Source organism: Aulonocara sp. 'chitande type north' Nkhata Bay, linkage group LG14 (genome assembly GCF_057382095.1).
Source record: "Aulonocara sp. 'chitande type north' Nkhata Bay isolate Kocher_YH1m ecotype deep benthic linkage group LG14, A_spYH_male_GT1.1, whole genome shotgun sequence".
Classification (NCBI taxonomy): domain Eukaryota; kingdom Metazoa; phylum Chordata; class Actinopteri; order Cichliformes; family Cichlidae; genus Aulonocara; species Aulonocara sp. 'chitande type north' Nkhata Bay.
This window is the reverse complement of record NC_141357.1, coordinates 24,343,104-24,361,824: the sequence shown is the minus strand read 5'-3', so window position 1 is coordinate 24,361,824 and position 18,721 is coordinate 24,343,104. Positions and strand designations below refer to the sequence as shown.

Genomic DNA, 18,721 nt, shown 5'->3' with positions numbered 1-18,721 from the left:
ATTAGTCTTCACATTGAACATGTAACGAAAAGTTGAACTATTCTCATAAAACCCTCTCAGAGTGGCTGCCTTTCAGTAAAGCTTTTACAGGTGCTCTAAAACCAATAGAAAAAGCTGATTTAGCCATAAGCTGAGAAATCATGGCACAGACTTACAGGAGCCTAATAGCGATGGACCCCTGCAGTCATTTTTGATAGCATGATACGCAAACCAAACAAAACACGAGAAATTACAGCTACATAAACAAATGCAGACAAAAACACAGGTGCGCATTTCCCTGAAGAGATTAGTGTGAGAAATGAAGACTGCACATGTGAGCTTAGGGCAGGGGACAGAAAGAGCTCACCTTTCCTCATAATGACTTTGCTCACCTGTTCATCCCCTCACCTGGGGCAGGGGGATCACTCTACCTCCCTCACCCACCACCCACTACCCTCCACCTCCCAGAGATGGCCAGATAAAGCAGGCCTTTCAGTTGAAAATGCTCTAAGGTTGCCACAGAGTGTCCCGGCTCTCTCTCCCCTGAAGCCCAGCCCGCCCTGCGGCCCGGCCCTGATACTGATCCAGGTAAAGCTTTCTGACGGAGAACTTTCTCACACTCGTACCTGCCAGTCACGCACTTCCCCGGTGAAAAGTGTGACACACGCACTAGATATACAGCGCACACATGAAAACTCACACAAAAGCAAACTATACACAGATAAGGGAAGATAATTGGCTCTGGGACAGGGAGTCTCACAGGTAAATGGACTGATACTAATCAAGAAAAAGAAACCTAAACCAAAGCTGTGTAACATTCCTTTGTGTGTGTTTGTACTTAGATTGTTGCAGGGACATAAACTGTTTTCAGTCACACTGCAGGAACAATAACCAAGCCCCCATAACATAAATCAATTAATTTCAGTATGAAGGGTTAGTTTTCAGGTTTAGCGTAAGTCTCCGGGAAATTAATGTGAGTCAAAGTAACGTCCTCTGAAGTGAAGGAAATACTGCAGACATATTAGGAGTGTGTGTGTGTGTGTGTGTGTGTGTGTGTGTGTGTGTGTGTGTGTGTGTGTGTGTGTTTCTGAAGCCTCACCTGGGGGTTTTGTGCTACATAACAAACATTATTATGACATAATATGATTATGGCTTAGAAGCGTGAGGTCTTTGACTGCCATTTCTGTAATTCTTTCATTATGAGAAACAAGCTGGGAGCGATCAAAGACAAAGAAAGGGTAACAGGAAATACTGCAGGAGCATTTCTTCAGTGCAAGAAACAAACAAAACCTTTTCACATCCACGGGAAAATTGTGGATGACTTCTATGTGTCCTTGCCAAGACATTTTGAACAGATTCTCTTAGCTCTGGTTTCACCGATAAACAAGAGTTAAATGTGAGAATAAAGTACAGTAAAGGAGTGACTAATGAGCACCCAGATGGACTAATGGATTCTTAGAAAATGGGTTGATGGGAAGAGATAAGTGCTATGCCTAATTACTGTATTTGTGTTACACTATGATTAAACCTTTTTACTCTCCTGTCATTTTAAGAGTCACGTGACACATGAAGACCCCACTTGCTGTTTTATTCCAACAGCTGCACCTTCCCCCGAACCTCTGAAAACACTTGAAAGGTGCTTACTTTTCGAATGTTTTTTTTTATTTTTACCAAAACAATCAATTGCTTCTGCTATTAGCACTCCACTGTGTTTTACAGATGCTTCAATGTTGCTCTTCTTTCCTGACTGCATCTTTAAATTTTGACAATCATTTGAAACTAATATTTCACTCCATAAGACACTGAACCATCTTATTAGGCAAAAACAAAACTATTTTATGCGTTTCAAACTGTGTAAACTTTATTATTTTTCATGGATTCAATAAAATAAATTTGAAAAAAAAATGTTTCTGGCTGCAAGTAACAAAGTTCCTAAAGATACAATTTACATTTCGAAGGTTTCTGTTATGTGTGCACACAACAATAGTTCATCCCTTAAGTTAGGCGCCCTTTTTTGTTTGAATGACTCATAGTTGAATGTTAATAGGTTCAACAATCAAAAACATTCCTCATAAAATGGTCAGGTAGAAGGATCAGAGAAAAAGGCAGCCAATGTCTAAAGAAAAACTACTTCTCAAGACCACTGCGAAAAAAAGTTACAAGAAAAGTCTGGCTCCTTGGAAGCATAAAGAAATGAGGGTTGGCACCGTAGTTTTGCATAGTGCTTTACATACATACAGCACATGTAAATGATATAATAGACAGAAATACACATTTTTTAAAAGAGGCTTCTGTGAGTGCACATATTTGTTGCCTTTTTAGCTTCTGGATGCTTTATTGGGGAAACAAAAATTAAATGGATAAACAGGGATAGATGGAGCACTGGAGGAGGAAGAAAGAAGTTAGATTGAATAATCAATTGACCACACGTGCCTACTGTTGTGCTAATTGCAGATTAATTGTTCTGCTCTGTAAAGAGGACCCAAGACACAAGTAGTTCAATATGAGCTGAAGAAACCTCCAGAAACTTTCTGTAACATAAGGAACAGAAAGTTTTAAAGATGTGGAGATGTGAAGTGATGGGAAAAACAGTGGAATGGAGTGAAAAGCAAACCAAACAAGTAACCAAGTTTAGGCAGACTGTGCTCACCTTCTTGGTTTAGACACACAAAGTTTCAGTTCCAGTGTATGAAGCCAGCCAACATATATCGGATATATTAAATTATGGTGACAATGTTGGTAATCGTCATTTTTGCACTGACAGTTACCAACGTAATTACCACACTAATGGCCACCAGGCTAATGGCTAGTGTGGTGGCCATTAGTGTAGTGGAGATGTTGGAGGCCGTTACATTTTGACACCAGTTTAATGATACATGGGCTGCATTCATTTCGTGCTTTTCTAGGTTTTCTTCTAGTCTTACTGATTACCCAGAGTGCTTCACCAGCTGTATTTCTCCGTGATTGCATTTGGAATAAAGCTCAGAGACTGAACAGGACCTCGTATGCTGCACAGTTAAATGCAGCAGTCTCTGACTCTAGGCCCTTTGCTGCATCCCTTCCCCTCACTCTCCTTTCTCCACCTCACTATACTGTCTAATAAAGGTGAAAAGGCCCACAAGAATGTGGATGAATGAAATGCACACTAGTGTACTCTCCCTTGTAAACAGCAGAAAGTCGCCAAGGGCCGCTACAGGATTGCAGGAAGAACTTTAAGATTAGCATATACTAAATACAAAAAAATAGCCATTCTGCTGGTAAATGGCCTCATTCTATTCAATCAGTCTTCAAGTCTAACTGTGGACTTTCTCCCAAAACCTACATGCGCGCAGCACCTTTTTCTGAGCCTTTATGTACTTTCTGTCACACTGACACGGATGCATCAGAGGCAATTTGGGGGTGATAGTCACACTCATTCTGAACCACAGCTGCATCACTCTCATTTTCAGGTTTGTGTGTTTTTGCTCATAAACCAAAGATCACAAATATCCAAAAATTCTAATCATGGGCAACAAGAAAATCTGTGTCAAACACTGTCAAATATTTTCATTTCATTCTTTTAATAACCCTTTAACAGCTTAGATCAGGTCTTCTTGGGTCAGTCTGGGAGATGTAAGATGTGTGATTCACCAGGAAGATTATCTTTCTCTCATGAGCACATTAGCAAATTCTGTGTTTTCCATATTGTAATACTCTAGTAGAAAAATATGTTGTGGTTATTGTGATACAAAAGCATGTGAGTGTGAAGCTCTGAGTGTCATCGTTATTCTCCTCTAGCCTCAGTTTGAGTGTATTGTTTCCCACTTGAAGCTTAGCCTGTTCCCTTGGTAACCATACTGCTAACCATCACTGCCCCTGTACTTACCGGCCAGGCGTACTGGAAAGGAATGACAATGTGTCCATTACTCCCGTCCTCTCCTCCTCCCCCCCTGTCGTGTCCTCTGTGGTGGAACAACTGGGAGTTTCCACCCAGGACACCCGTACTGCCGGTACCAAAGGTGCAGGCTCCAGTTGGGGCGACCCGGGCCTGGTACTCCTTGAGGCAGGCCTGGAAGAAAGTGTCACACTGGTCCCTGGCAGAGCAGTGCTGTGCTCCGCTGGCCTGGAGATCACAGCATTCTCCTGTTTGCAGACGACCATGTGGGTTCTGAAAGTGTCGGATCTGAAGCTCAAACATCCCAACCGCACAGACAGCCTGAATCCAGAGAGAGCAGAGAGGAGAGCAAAGGAGAGAATTACATTAATATATTATCAAACTTGCACAGTTAAGGCCATTCTCACCCACTGCAGTGATGGAAGATCACCAAGTAATGACAGGTGATTTACATTTACAGGCCATTTTAGGTTGTGTAAAAATTCACGTCATTGCTGTGTCTTGCTTCAAGTTCTACTTAAAAATGTCTCATTAGGACAGGAAGTGAAAGAAGGTAATTGCAAAAGCTTTTAATTTATAAGAGGAGTTGTTTTATCTTTTTATCTTTTATAAAATCAAACAATGTTTAAATTACAGTTGGTGCAAAGTTAGAAACCAATTAATCTTAAAAAATGGACCGCAGGCCTTTCCAGAAACATACAAGAGAAGCCTCTGATGAGCTGTAACATTAGAGACGTTATAAGAGAGAGACAGGGCAATCAAAGAAACCTTCATTGAAATCTATGGGAGAACTCTGCCTCGGGAAAGATGGTGGTGCAAGTTTAACATCCAGGGGAAAAAGCTCATTTCAGCTGAATGTCAGTAAACCTTTCAGATGTTAGGTTTTAGATTTTAATGCTGATTATATGCATCCAGTTTTATGTCTCAGTGATCAATGATTTACCATACATAGCACTTTAAAATACCTGCCCAAACAAATGCACTGAGGTGTCTGAAGATGGCTGCTGAATGCTGAGGTTTCTGGTTACTGAAAAACTAAGAATGTAAGTGCATGAAAGTTAAGACTTCTTATCCTACAGAAAAGGATTTAACAGGATTTCACAATTATTCGTGTTTAAAAAGTGTTATGTCTTTTCTTAAAATCCTAGACTGAACCTAGACTTGTAGACAAAAACAGGTAGCCTACTTTACTGACACTATCTCCTTAGCAATGACAAACAGAGATTACCTTGGACAACTAAAAATATTGTCCTTTTTTCTTGTTTAAAATATTTGTCATATACATATTTATATATACCTTAAAGTTATCTTAATTGGCTTTCTACAATATTTCAGGCAACTTGCAAATAGTTTCATTGACATTATCATTGTTTGTATTGTTCTAATCAATATTTATTAAAAATTACTCTTGATTTGGGCCATTTTGTTCACCCACGGTATTGAAAATGGTAATAACTATCAAGCATTTTCCTGGGTATCAGTCTAAAATTTGTAATTCTATTATCATGACAGCCTTAGTGCAGACGATAGAGTGAAATATCAATTTACCCACATAATACGAAAAAGCAAATGCAAGTATATTTCACAGAATGTCAAACTATTCCTCTGGAATATTTAATATTTATAAAGACTCGCTTTAAGAGCTAGAATATTTCTGAAACTGAACAATTACCCTCACACAAATAACCAGCTTCACCAGATGTTTCTATGTATGCCCTCCCTTTATTGCAGAATTCAATCACTTCCACTGACAGTTCAGCTGAGCAGACTTTTTTTTTACAGTGAGATTTTTCATGTTAAAGTTTATTATGTGATTCCAGCAGTTTATAACATATAAGAAAAAGAAGTCCTTCTCCCTGTCAGTCACTTGAGCTTGATTTATGCATTTCATCCACAGTTATTTAATAGTTTAGATATTAATTTACATGATAGAGGTTGACTAACTCAAACACCATCATATAGTTAAAATAAACAAAAATGCGCAATGAAACTTTGAGAGACGGCTATCGTGTTTCCTCTAATGTACTGTCTCAGTGCCTCTGGGAATCAGCAGCGGCCTGCATGTCTCCTCTCCACCATCTGTTTATCAGTACGTACAAGACAACAGCGTTCAAAAAGCAAGCAACAGAGAGAGAAAAGGGGGAAGAAGACATGATGACATAACTTTGATTCCCATAACTTTGTTTGACCTCTAGTGAAGAGAAAAACAGACATTTCCATTTACAACCAATGTCTCCCAAAAAGTTGGAACGCTGTATAGAATATAAATACTAGAACATGGTAGTTTAAAAATGATTAAAAACCTATATTTGAATGAAAATAATCCAAAGACAACAAGTAAAATTACGTAACTGGGAAAAAATATTGAAACTAAGAATAAAAGTTAGAAGGGGGGGGGGAACAAAAAGAAAAGAATGAAACAGACCTGGTGGAACATTTCATAATTAGATAACAAGTAACATGACTGGGTATTAAAAGAGCATTTATGAGAGGCTCGGGGTTTTAGGAGTAAAGCTTAATTTTTTTAATATAAATAACTTCATGGGCTTAGAAACATATGTTAAAGCCCTTGAATTGGCCTTAACAAGCAGAGGGAACAAAGTAGCAACATATAAATAAGATCGAAAAAACGTTGCCACCTTCGCTCAGTGAAAAATGTTGTCCTCCAAGCTGAAGAAAAGAGCAACCATCAAGTTCCTTATCAGGACAAATTTTAAAAGCCAGCATCAGTGATGATATGGGGGTGCATAAGTGCACATTAGTGAAGGTACCATTAATACTGAATATGCAGGTTTAGGAGAAACATATACAGCTGCAGATAATATCATTTTTTCTCAGCAGGTTTTCTTTTTTCTGCAAGACAGACTAAATTCAGAAAGCATTCAAGAGCATGGTTTTGTCGTAAAAGTGAGATTAAGTCACCTGCCTGAATTCCAGATCTGGTACCCACGAAAACATTTAGCAGATTATGAAATAGAAAAATATCTCTGTCCCCATAAAAATTAAAGAAAAATGATCTCAAGCGCTGGTGAGATCACTCATTGGATTCCAAAGTCCCATCTTAAAAGTTCAAGCTGAGCATTTTGTCCATCGCTGTCTTGGTGCCTTTAGAAATTCAACTCAACAAGCAGGTGGTGGATCTGACTGAGAATCCAAAGGACATGCTCATACAGTAGCGATTTTTAAATCCAAGGTACACCCACCCTACAGCAGACCTTGCTTTACACTCCTTTTGGACTCTATTAAGTTCATAATTTACAAAATGAACACCATGTTGCATTAAATAAGACTAAAAACTCATCAGGAAAGTGTTTTACTGAGGTTACAGATAAAGGGAGCTGATAGGCTGTTTTCTATACAACCAGGCTTCTTTTTGCACCCACAGAAGTCGCCCCCTGTTAGACATTACAAAAACTGCAGTTTTATGGCTTATCGTTTAAAACGACCGTGGTTCAGGTGGTTGGGAAGCTCATCTGCTACCGGAAGGTTGCCGGTTCGATCCCCCAGCTCTCTCTGTCCTGGTCGTTGTGTCCTTGGGCAAGACACTTTACCCTACCGCCTACTGGCGTTGGCCAGAGGGGCCGATGGCGCGATATGGCAGCCTCGCTTCTGTCAGTCTGCCCCAGGGCAGCTGTGGCTACAACTGCGGTTTGCCTGCATCAGTGAGTGAATGAATAGTGGAATTGTAAAGCGCTTTGGGTGCCTAGAAAAGCGCTATATAAATGCAATCCATTATTAAAAGTCAGAGGCTACACCCGTCTTTCATATACAGTCTATGTTAACTATGTTAAAACTACAGAAACTGATGTCCTCAGTTCTCAGATTCTTACAGTGTGAAGATGAAAGAATAAATGATCATTCTGCGTCATTGCACCATGTTTTTATTTACGTTTCTCACAGCGTGCCAACTTTTGGGGGAACAGAGATGTTCCCTAAATTATCGAGGGATTAAACAGCACTAGCTTTTATCTTTGGACTCGCCTTTCTTTGGCTCTTGTCTTTCTTTCTTTAGTCTTCCTGTGTGTCACCACCACTCCCTTCTTATTTCTCACTTCCCCTTCCCAGGGGGCAATGACACTGGGATCCTGCTCACACGCTTCTTCTCCCCTCCTCCTCCACTTCACTTGTTTCTCTATCTGAGAACAAGCTTTGACGCTCCTGTCATTTCTCTTTCTGCAGCCATCAGCCATTTTCTACATTGTTCCCATCCTCACTTTTATCTGCCTCCTTTTCTCTTGTCTGTGTTCCCTCCCTGTTTAGGGATGGGTTAAGAGGGGACACACACACACAAACCGCACAGCCTCTCTCACACACTCTAGACTTAACAAGACCCCCTGAGAGTCTCAGAGCACAAGGGTCAGGTATGTGCGTGTGTGCATTTGTGTGTGTGTCTGTGTGTGTATGTGATCCTCTCTGTGGTTTTGGCTTTATCCAACAACAGCAAACACCAAAATAAGGCCACTGTTATATCAGTTTGTCCTTAAACCCTCACTGATGAATAAATGTAAATAATTCACATTATTTTTTGGCTTTCTATCTGAAACAATGAGCTGGTGACACCTCATTACAGCTGAGGATCTAAGCCGTGTATTCCCAGAGGTGTGGTGCATTCAATCATGGACAGCTATCACTGAGACCTGGAAACTCTCATATGTCTGCTTAGCCAGAGCCAGGCCGCCCAACGCTGAGCCACAGTCTCAGTCGCCCCATTGTTACTGGGTTTTGTGTCCCTTGCCTGCACCCTGTCCCAGAGCTGAAAGGGGTGAGATGGGAGGGGTTGCAGGGTAATGGTGGTGGTGGTGGAGGGAGGTGGGGTGAACTTGTCTACATCAAAAGGCTTGTGGAGATACAGTGGCGCTCATCACTCTGCATCCTCCTTTCTTCCTCTCCTCCACTCGCTGCCTAAGCCATTCCCTGCATACCAGCATTTCAGCGCTCAGAGGGAGAGAGGGAGAAGGGGAAACAGAGAGAGAGTGAGCCAAGCCGAAGCTCAGCCCGTCTCTGAAACTGAGCTTCGTCAGTTTAAAGCTCTCTAAGGGGCAAAACTCACAATCCTCTGTACCTAAAGACATTCAAGCCTCGGAAAATGATCTGTTGACTTTTCTACTGTCATGGAACAAATGCTACTATTCGACGAACTCCACAGAGCTCGCTGTGAGCCATTTAAGCGAGACTTTCTTTGTACTCGAGGCCAACAAGTTTCTTCGGAAAGGCATCATTGATTTCAAGCATATTTCTGTGGCACTTTAAATGCCACTGTGAAACTGCATCAGATATTTTATGAACTGATTATTTAACGAGCCTTGCATTTTTGGCAACCCTATTCATAACAAGCAGTCTATGATTGATTCCTTTGTCTTATGAGATTGTGATATCTTTGATTTCCCAGTTACTGTCCAGACAAAATAGGGTATTTGAAGATGTATGGTGTTGTGTGAGAGGCATTTTAACTATTTGTTGATAACTGCAGTCTCTTACTGTCACAGTATTGCGGTTAAGTCACGGTCAGGATCTTCAATCACACTGAAATTCTGTCTGGGTGGATGCTTCAAGCATTGTGCGGATGATAAATTTCTAAGTGTTTGTTTATTTAAATGTCGAAATCCTCTTGTCGCTGATTCACTTTATGAACTGCATTTTGCTCAGCATTCAAACAGAAATGATGTGCACATAAATTTCATCCAATCTCATTTTAAAATTCAGCTTCAGTTTGAAAATGGCAGTCTAATTTAGCGAAACATAAATGCTTTGCGTACTGTAGTGTGAGCGTGACACAATAGACAACACATAAGGACCGCTAGAGTGTCAAGAAGCCTCATTTATGAACTGCAGGTTGAAACATCCCCCGTCCTCTGCATTATAAATGGGCACCAGCAGATGCAAAGGATCTTGAGTGTGTGCTTCACACTGCAGTGCAATCGGAGAATGGAGAGAGCAGGGTGTGTTGTTCCTCAGCTGTGAAAGGGTTGCAGAGGTACAGAGAGGCACGCAGAGCTGCCTGAATGTTCAACATTCACACGCCCTGGAGTCTATGAGGCTGTGGCCCCGGGCTCCACACACACCCAGGACACAGATGCTGGATGTGAGCTCAGTGTTTAAAAAACGTGCACTCACGTGTGTGCACACATGCACGCTTCGGAGCACCCCTGGGCCTGGTCTTGCTACTGGTGAGCGCTGTCACACATTAGACACATTGTGACAAGACCAGCAGCTGCCTGAGAGCTCATGGGGGAAAAGGGGAACAATATTTTGCTTGTTTATGCTTTCATGCCCAAAACAACACTGGAATAAAATCCAGAGCTTTAATACAGCCACAAATTGTCCTCATAATGTTATAACCACCTTCTCAGAAGTATTTACGCAGTCATTAATGAACTTTGCTGTTATGCCAAAAAGAAAGCGTGCATACATGCAGCCATGCAGACAGAGAGAAAATAAGACAATCAGACCACACCTGAGAATGGTTACTAATATATGAAATGGACAAAGCAGCAACCAAAGAGCCTAAAAGGGAAGATGTTTTCACTCATTTACTGATCCGTGAATAAGGAAAATACCTTAACAGGGGTGCGGTGTGAAATTTGGGTGTAATTTATGCGCAATTAATGATCGAGGATATACCAAAGTGAATGAAAAGGGATTAAGAATCATTATTTAGCAGAAAATGATGGAATAAATCACATTCATCGACTACATGTCACTAATGTGATTGATTTGTGTTATCATGACATGTCTTTGTTTGGCAAACAGTGGCACACTGACTCTTTTTCATTCAAGAAAAAAAAATATATATGTGATTTTTACCGTCTGTCGCAAAGGCGGATTTTTGTTCTGATATTTGCATCCAGTGCTTCTACAATTGGATTACAGTCGTTCTCTGTTGTGTGGGATAATACACCAGCGGGCTGAAACAACAGGTGGGCACAGCGCCATGCAGGAGCAGAAAGAGGGCAGCATAAAGGGACACTGTGCGTGGGACTTTATTCCTGAGTATTTTTCTCTCAGCTTTCATTTAAAAAACAGACAGAACCACAGTTGCGAGTCCGCGTGGGGCGTTTAAGTGCATGCAGCCCGAAATAGCACTTAATCGGTGGCTTACCTGCGTTTGCACCGTGAGCGCGACGAAAAAAATCACAGTCCGCGGCAGGTGGAAGTGTCCCTGGTGTCGCCCGGCTCTCATGTCTGGGTTCCCGTTGAGCTTTTCACCTCTGCTCCTCAGATTCTTCCGAGTTATCCCGTGCACCCGTGAGCTCTCCATCCCTGCATCAAGGGACTGGGGACCGTGCTGTGCGCTTTGGTGGCGGTGGTGTCCCCCCTCCTCCTACTCCTCTCTTCCAGTGTCCTCCGTCCGCCCAGCTCTCCTCTTCCTCGCCGGTCTTAAACCCTGAAACTCCCGCAAAGCCACTTCATCGCGTCCAGACCGGAGAAACCATAACTCTGTCTCAGCTTGGATCTCTCCCTGCAATCAACCCACCTACATACGCTCACGCGCACACCTGATCAACCCCTCCCTTGCTGCTGTGACCAAGGCAGGTTTCCTCTGGGAATGACACATGCACACAAACGCACGCTTCTCACAAACACACACTCCCCTTGGTGTATTCCTCCCACCACCACCTGCCTTAAGAGGCTTTACGGGTCCAATCTGCCGGCTCACTTGACTTGAACTCACATCCCAATTAGCTGATACTCTCTCTTCATCTCCTGTCTCTCTCAAAGCTTAATCCACTCTCAGAGATAATATGGAGAGGGGACAATCGTATGAATCCTATTTCTTGATGAGTGTGTGACCAAAGCAGCGACCAAAGTTGCTTCTCCCCGGCGGAATGATTTCACTTTTGTGTTCTTGTCATTGGAGCGGCTGGCTGGTCATTTGTAAACCCGATACGAAGGCTGGCGGCCACGGAGTCACTGTGGGAAACAATGAGAGGGAGAGTGAGAGCATGAGGGTGTGTCCTGGGGCAGGGAATATCCGTCTTTCACTCCTTGTCCGGATGGTTCCCAGAGCGCACGGGGCTCTCATCCCCTTTTCTCTCTCTACACACTTTGACCAACATTCTTTTTTTTTTCAATACCATATTTACGTGTGAGAGTATTCTGAATGCTTTTCGCATCTCTTTTATCCTCTCCTGAGTGTTCTGTTTCCCCTCTGTCCTTTGTTGTGCCTCACTGGTTCCTCTCCTCCAGTTTCAAACCTCTGCAGTCCACGGAACACTTCAAAGCTCAGCTTGGCAGAACTGTTCTCACAGTTCTGTTCAGACCTGTGAATAGAAATGATTTGTCCTTCAAGCTTAATTAAAACACCCGTGCTGTTGCGGATGATGTACTAAAAGTTGTTTACAAAAGACAAACAGACTTTCACGCCTGCAGGAAAGGTGTGAAGCGGCTTCTGTTGGTCAGGACGCACAGGGCAAAAGTGCTTACGCGGTTCTCACCCACCTGCAGACTGATTTCTTATGACACGTTATAATTGAACCCACTTTTATGATTGAACTTGTTTCGACAGCTGCGGCTCTGAAAAGTGTTAATGTGCTTAATGGAGCCGCCGGGTTGCAAATACTAACCGGCTGAGCGCATAAATATAAAAGAGAACTGTAGGGTGTGTAGGCATCTTTTGAATATTGGCAGCGGTCACATGGCACACATATTTTCCATATCTCCTCCAGTCCTCTCTTGTTGGACCCAAGACCTCCACACAATGCACCTTCTTTATCAGAGAAAATCTAATGAGATTCTCCCTCCTCCCCCTTCTCAATCTTAAAGTCTATCACGGGCTTGTTGCTCAAGAGCTTCCCTGACAACCGCTGGTGTTTCCGCGGCTTGGCGCTCCGCGTTGACCCCGGAGCGGAACAGAGGGCTCTTGAGGAGCAGAGGCTTAATTTGCATGGGGGAAGCAGTGACCTCGAAGCACGAGCTGAATTCTAACCAAGCATCCGGAAACACACGTGCATCACTGGGTCTGCGCAGAGGTTGCAGCGTGTGGCTCACCTGAAGAAGAAGAGTCACAAAAAAAGTAATCCTTTCACTTGCTTTCTTGGTGCCTACATAACGGATATGCAGTTAGTTGTGCATTTAGCTCCATCTAATGGTCAATACGCGTTTTATTGCGCAGGATTTGAAAAGGCAGATTTATTTATTTATTTTAACACTATTTAAACTGCCGTGAAAACATTGGCTCATTTCAAATTAGGATAAAAAACACATTTAGGAGTTATTTAATCAAAATGTAATACTAATAAATAATGCATATAGATAAGTAACCTGCTTCCTCGGGGCCTTTAGAATGAGCTTAGATCAGATTTGATTTCCACATGTCTAATTTTTTTTTTAATGTTTCATCCACTTCAAACAAATAATGGACCATACAGAGAAAATAAGCATAAAAACAGAACATTAGCTCTAAAATATCCACTAACCTGTATCTAACTGAATTTCTGTTATTTCCTTAACTAAAACCAAAAACACATTAAATTAAAGAACTCAAAAAATACAAGAACTTTCATTTTTCCACTCAGAAATCAAATTTTCTTTCCTCCACTATGCAGGATTATGCAAATTCAATATCATCAGTTCAGCTTATGATGCATGTGACCGTCCTTTCTTTACTTCCCATGTTTTCTGTTTACACTACAAACTGTGAAATAGAGGTAAAACTATTAAAGTGAAACCGAAGTTTTATCCTCTAAACTTGGGATGCTTCTCTTTAACTGAAGGTAGCCTACATATCTGAAGGTTTAGGAAGTTTAGTTACACAGTATGAATTTTTTGCAGGTGAATTTGGAGGATAAAAATTCAGTGTTATAAATTCAATGTCTAAAAATAGTTGAATTCTGATGATACTATATTTCTTCCATACTTTGCAAACTAAAAATACTTAAGAGATGATTTATAAAATTTATTTATTTTTTAAGTGGTACTGACAGGAACAGCTTCCACGCATAAGCTGCTGGATAAGTATAAGCTGCCTTTCAGTCTCTGAAAGATTACTGTGTTGGTGAATGGGAAGGCACTGGGCATGTTGCCAAAACCATGCCCCCCCCCACACACACACACACACACACACACGGCGCCCTGGTGACTGAGGTCAGTGCTTTCTCAAGGCAAAATAAGGGAGTGTGGAAAGGCTTGGGAAACTGCAGAAGAATGTGGATTTCTGTGTACACCGTTGAGCTGACCTGAAGACAATTACTCAGGGCACATAACAGGGAGGCCCTGTGTACACCGGGCACAGCTGATAGTGAGAGTCTAAATTAAGCCTTTCAGGCCTAATTCACACGTCACTCTGTCTGAATCTAGTCTGTGAGAGGAGGACGTGCTCCTTATTAGCATGTCTGCAAACATATCGTGTGAAGGCTGAGAGGAAAATAGACAATAAGAATTTACTGAGACAATAATTCATATTGTCCATGATTCTGAGCTACTTTTGTTTACCCACCTAATTTTATGTTACTTACAGAACATTGCAGAAAAACCTTTTTTGCACTTACATGACAACATTTTAAACTTAAATGAAAATATACACTCATCCATCCCTTCATTAAATACAATAATGCACATATTCAATCATCCAATCACATGACAGTAAGCCACTGCATTCAGGCATGTAGACATGGTCAGAACAACCTGCTGAAGTTCAAACAGAAAATCTGAAGGAGGAAGAAAGGTGAATTAAGTGACTCTGGGTGTGTCACTGTGGCTGGTTTGAGTATTACAGAAACTGCTGATCTTCTGGGATGTTGCCTCACAAACATTTCATTTCATTCACCCACATCAACTTTTTGGTATTCAGAGAATAGTCAGATGAATTTGGAGTAAATATAATATGAACCATGCATCTTTCCTGCCTCGTATGATGAGTTTGATTGTGATGGTGTAACGGTGTGGGGGTTATTTTCTTATCATGCTTTGGGCCCCATAGTACCAACTGAGCATGGTTTAAACACCACACCCTGCTTGAGCATTGTTGCTGACCATGTCCATCCCTCTATGACCAGTGTACACATCTTCTTCCAGCAGGATAACACACCATGTCACAAAAACTCAAATCAGCTCAAACTGCTCTCAAATGGTCTCCAGTCACCAGATCTCAATCCAATAGAGGGCCTTTGGGATGTGATGAACCAGGAGAGTCGCAAATGTGTGATGCTACATGGAAAAATCTGTCAGTAATGTTCCCGGCACCTTGTTGAATGCATAGCATGAATGGATAGATACTAGCAAGGTGTACCTAACAGTACCCAGTATAGAGTTTATCCAGTTATCACTACTGAACAACCTAAAACTTCAGGTCCACCTACCCTTTGTTTTTTGAAATACTAGAAATTGCATAAACTAGGTTCAATGATAAATCAAATCGCCGTAAAATATCTACACAGCTGTATGGAGGCCCATTTTCAGCAACAAGCCTTCCTGTTTTAATGTTATGATGTGACTTAATGCACAATTTTTATCCGAAATTTTTTTTAGTAGAGTAGAAAACAAAATATTCACGCAAGTGTCCAGAGAATCAAGTCTGTTTTCATGTTTGCTTCATAATACAATGATCCTCTAAAAATAATATCTTTGTTCTGAAATGCAGCAGAACCCTTTTTCTACAAAAGCAGCCCTCACATCTGTGACAGGTATGTACTACTGGCTCGAACACAAAAACAATTATACTGCGGTTTGAGAAGCACATTCACACGTCTTCAATTAGCAGCTTCATTATCTCATTTCAACAACACCAGTCTCAACACGAACACTGCAGTTTTGGAGGTGTAATAGCGTGCGAGCATTTGTTGGGGGAGCAGATGACGAAACGCTGCAACAATGCAACACCAGCCATCCATTAAATAATATACCAATGATTAATGCCAAATACAGGGAGAGAAAGTGGCTTCAGAGATCTAGGTTCTACTTCAAAGCACAAACTAAATGAGATTCCAGTGCATTTATTTTACAAGTAGGATGGCTACGGTGAATTATATGGAGTCCCATAAAGTTTCCATGTTTTGTAATAATCAGAAGACTCCAAAGAACTAAATTTTCTGCAGATGCGGTCTAAATTCAGACTGCAGCACACAGCATTGGTATTCTTTAAAAAAAAAAAAAAAAAAAAAAAAACACAGGGTTTTCTCAATGCTGGTTTCTCCTTCTACATGTTGTGCAGCTGAAGTTGTTTAAACATGAGATCCTTTTGACTACAGGGACTTGAGAGAAAATGTTTAACACAAGAGGAGAGAAAGCATCGCCTATTGGCGGAAAGCTAAAACTGCAGCTTAAATGAAGAGCAGCACATTCTTAGAACAGTTTTATTTATAAAAAGAAAAAGAAAAGCTCCAGGTACAATGTCTGGTAAACCAGACTCTGGGTGCAATGCTTTATGACAAATATAGAAGACATATCAAGCTGCTTGTGGATTTTGATGTAAAGCTAAAAAAAAAGACAAAAAAAAAAAAGACACCAGCTTGACACATACTTACGTGTAACCCTGAAAGTCAATTTCTAAGAATAAATCACAGTCAGATTTACTGCAAGTTTAAAAAACAAAGACCACCCTTCCTGAGAGCTTATTTTTTAGCAAATGAAATCTTCATTGCATTCGTCTGTGTGATCTTGAAGCCTTGTAGTGCATCTCGTGCAGCTCCGGCCTGCACCTCGTTCTCAAACTCCACAAATGCGATGTCGTGGCGTCCGGGGACCAGACGCACCTCTTTGAAACCTGGGAACCTAAAACGCACACACCAACAGTTAGGCTCAGCCTATAACAGACACAAGCGTGCAAAACTAGATCTAGAGAATGGGTTTGCTACTGACTGGTTGAAGAGCATGGACAGCATGAGCTCGTTGGTCTCCTCCGGCAAGTTGGTGAGGAAGAGGATGTGATTGGGGGGATTTTCTGCAACCTACGAGTACACATTGGATATCAGAATCAATCAACCAGAAAAATATCAATTTATTAAATTAAATGAAGACACAACATGCTCTGTGACAAAACACTACCTGCTGGGGCATTTGTCCAGGCATCTGCCCAGGCATCATCTGACCAGGAGGAATGGCACCAGGGGGCATCTGGCCAGGTGCCATCCCTGGAGGTGGCATCATGCCTGGAGGGGGCATGTAAGGTGGCTGGCCAGGCATGTGCATCATACGGGGAGCCTGGCTCATTGGAGGCATTCCCTAAAGAGTGAAGAGCTTGTTAATAGAAAACCCGATGTCCATTTTCCTCTTCTGAGATGTGTGTGCTACTATTTACATTTGTCAATGAAAATAGGGTCAGTTTTCAATCACACAAACTGTTCTAAATGCAGGAGAAACTTTCTCCCTTTGCTTTTGTTTCCTTATTTATTAATATTGTTCCTAAAAGGTTCATCCCAATTCAGTATCATGTTTTTTGTTCTGCAACTTGAGCTGAAAACATGTTTTAGCCATAAGAACAACTTCATTGATAACAAACGGAAATTCATATGTTTGACACAGCTCATCTGCCATTTGTAGAGAATGATTTCCTGTATCTATATATCGAAGTCTGCTGTATGCAATGTAGAAAGCCATGGACCCAGGACAGTCCCCTGTGGAGCCCCCATGTTGCTCATTAATGTCTCAGAAACACACCTGACAAACTGTGGCCTTTCTTTAGGGTATTCTGTGATCCAGGAAACAGTAGGAATCTACTATAAAACATCTACTCTATAGAACAAAATAACCAAGAATTTTCCAACATATTAAAGTTCGAAATCTCAGGGTTTTTATACTTTGTGTCTCTGCCCACACTTTGGCTCAGAGCTCCTTGTGAATACATGATAGTTGCCAAAATAACCAATAAAACAGCTCTGGCTCCACTTACAGGCATAGCGGCAGGCACACCAGCGACCATGGCTGCACCAGCTACACCCTTCTTTGGTCCAGTGCCATCGGGTCCTTTGATCTTCTTCTTCTCTTTTTTGCGGTCACGCTCTACGTAAGTCCCCTTCATTTTAGCTATGATGTCAGAGTCAGTCTTTGAATACTGTATGCGCTGCAGGACCAAACAGAAAGATCACATGTGACACACAAACTATGGTAAGCAGCAGTTGTGTGATATTCAGTGTTTAGTTACCCTACCATCGGTTTATCATAGAAGGGGAAGCCCTGCATGGATCTCAGCGCATTGGAGGCGCTGTTAATCTCTTTGAAGATAACAAAGGCCTGACCCTTCATCTTTATGTTTCGTGCCACCAGGATATCCAAAATCTGTCCGAACTGTGAGAAGATGGCGTACAGCGACTTTTTCAGCTCTGCAGTAAAAAAACACACACACACACACACACACACACACACACACACACACACACACACACACACCCCACAAAACATAAAATGATTACTCTGGTTGTGCTTATTTAAACGGAAAGAGATTTCAACGTGCAAACCTCACCATCTTTCTTGATCTTCTCATTCAGGTTGTTGATGTAGATAGTATGATTTAGCCGGACATCCGGGGTGGCCATCCTTTAATCTGCTGATGAGCGTTTGATGAACGTTTGTATCTTTAGAGACAGTCTGAGGCACAGTTTAGATTAGATGCTAAGTAGCTAACTAGCTAGCGACCGTTAGCAAACACTCACCAAACGTGACGGGGAGGGTTAGCCTGCAAGCTATCTACTACAAATTAACACCTTGTTTGGTGTTTTACATGTATATACTAATCACCCAAATACTTAAGATCGTCACAAAAAGCTCAAATGCATTATTTAAGTACATGAAAGCGCGGAAGAAGTGTTTCTTTATAAGAAAATTAACGATTCAAGTCTTTAGCTTGACGTTCCTACCTGATGAATGAAAACCCGGTCTTCACAAATCCCGTTTTCTGTTCTCGCGATAACAGTGCAAGCGTAACTTCCGATGTTT

At 41.6% G+C, this 18,721-nt stretch overlaps 2 protein-coding genes across 5 annotated transcripts in view; both read right to left on the bottom strand.

Annotated features, from left to right (window-relative positions):
* LOC147314635 (uncharacterized) overlaps window positions 1-11,934 on the bottom strand; it is a 60,219-nt gene extending 48,285 nt beyond the window's left edge. The window contains exons 1-2 of the mRNA XM_086261703.1: window positions 10,953-11,934; window positions 3,845-4,174 (exon numbers count right to left, since the gene is read on the bottom strand). Of these exons, the coding sequence (XP_086117829.1) occupies window positions 3,845-4,174; window positions 10,953-11,111 (489 nt within the window). The 5' untranslated portion in view covers window positions 11,112-11,934. The remainder of the gene's footprint in view (window positions 1-3,844; window positions 4,175-10,952) is intronic.
* A 4,195-nt stretch (window positions 11,935-16,129) lies between these two features.
* Window positions 16,130-18,702, bottom strand: snrpa (small nuclear ribonucleoprotein polypeptide A). Of its 4 annotated transcripts, none has more exons than XM_086261699.1 (7): window positions 18,643-18,702; window positions 18,249-18,329; window positions 17,936-18,108; window positions 17,679-17,849; window positions 16,835-17,011; window positions 16,649-16,737; window positions 16,130-16,561 (listed from the first exon to the last, which is right to left on the bottom strand). In XM_086261699.1, the coding sequence occupies exons 2-7, from the start codon at window positions 18,319-18,321 to the stop codon at window positions 16,402-16,404; spliced, it is 843 nt and encodes a 280-aa protein (XP_086117825.1). In that variant the 5' UTR covers window positions 18,322-18,329; window positions 18,643-18,702; the 3' UTR covers window positions 16,130-16,401. The 4 variants fall into 4 exon arrangements, with proteins under 4 accessions (XP_086117825.1, XP_086117823.1, XP_086117827.1 ...); XM_086261697.1 differs by having other exon boundaries at window positions 18,249-18,332; window positions 18,643-18,697; XM_086261701.1 differs by lacking the exon at window positions 18,643-18,702 and adding an exon at window positions 18,439-18,636 and having other exon boundaries at window positions 18,249-18,332.
* Between the last annotated feature and the right edge of the window lie 19 nt (window positions 18,703-18,721).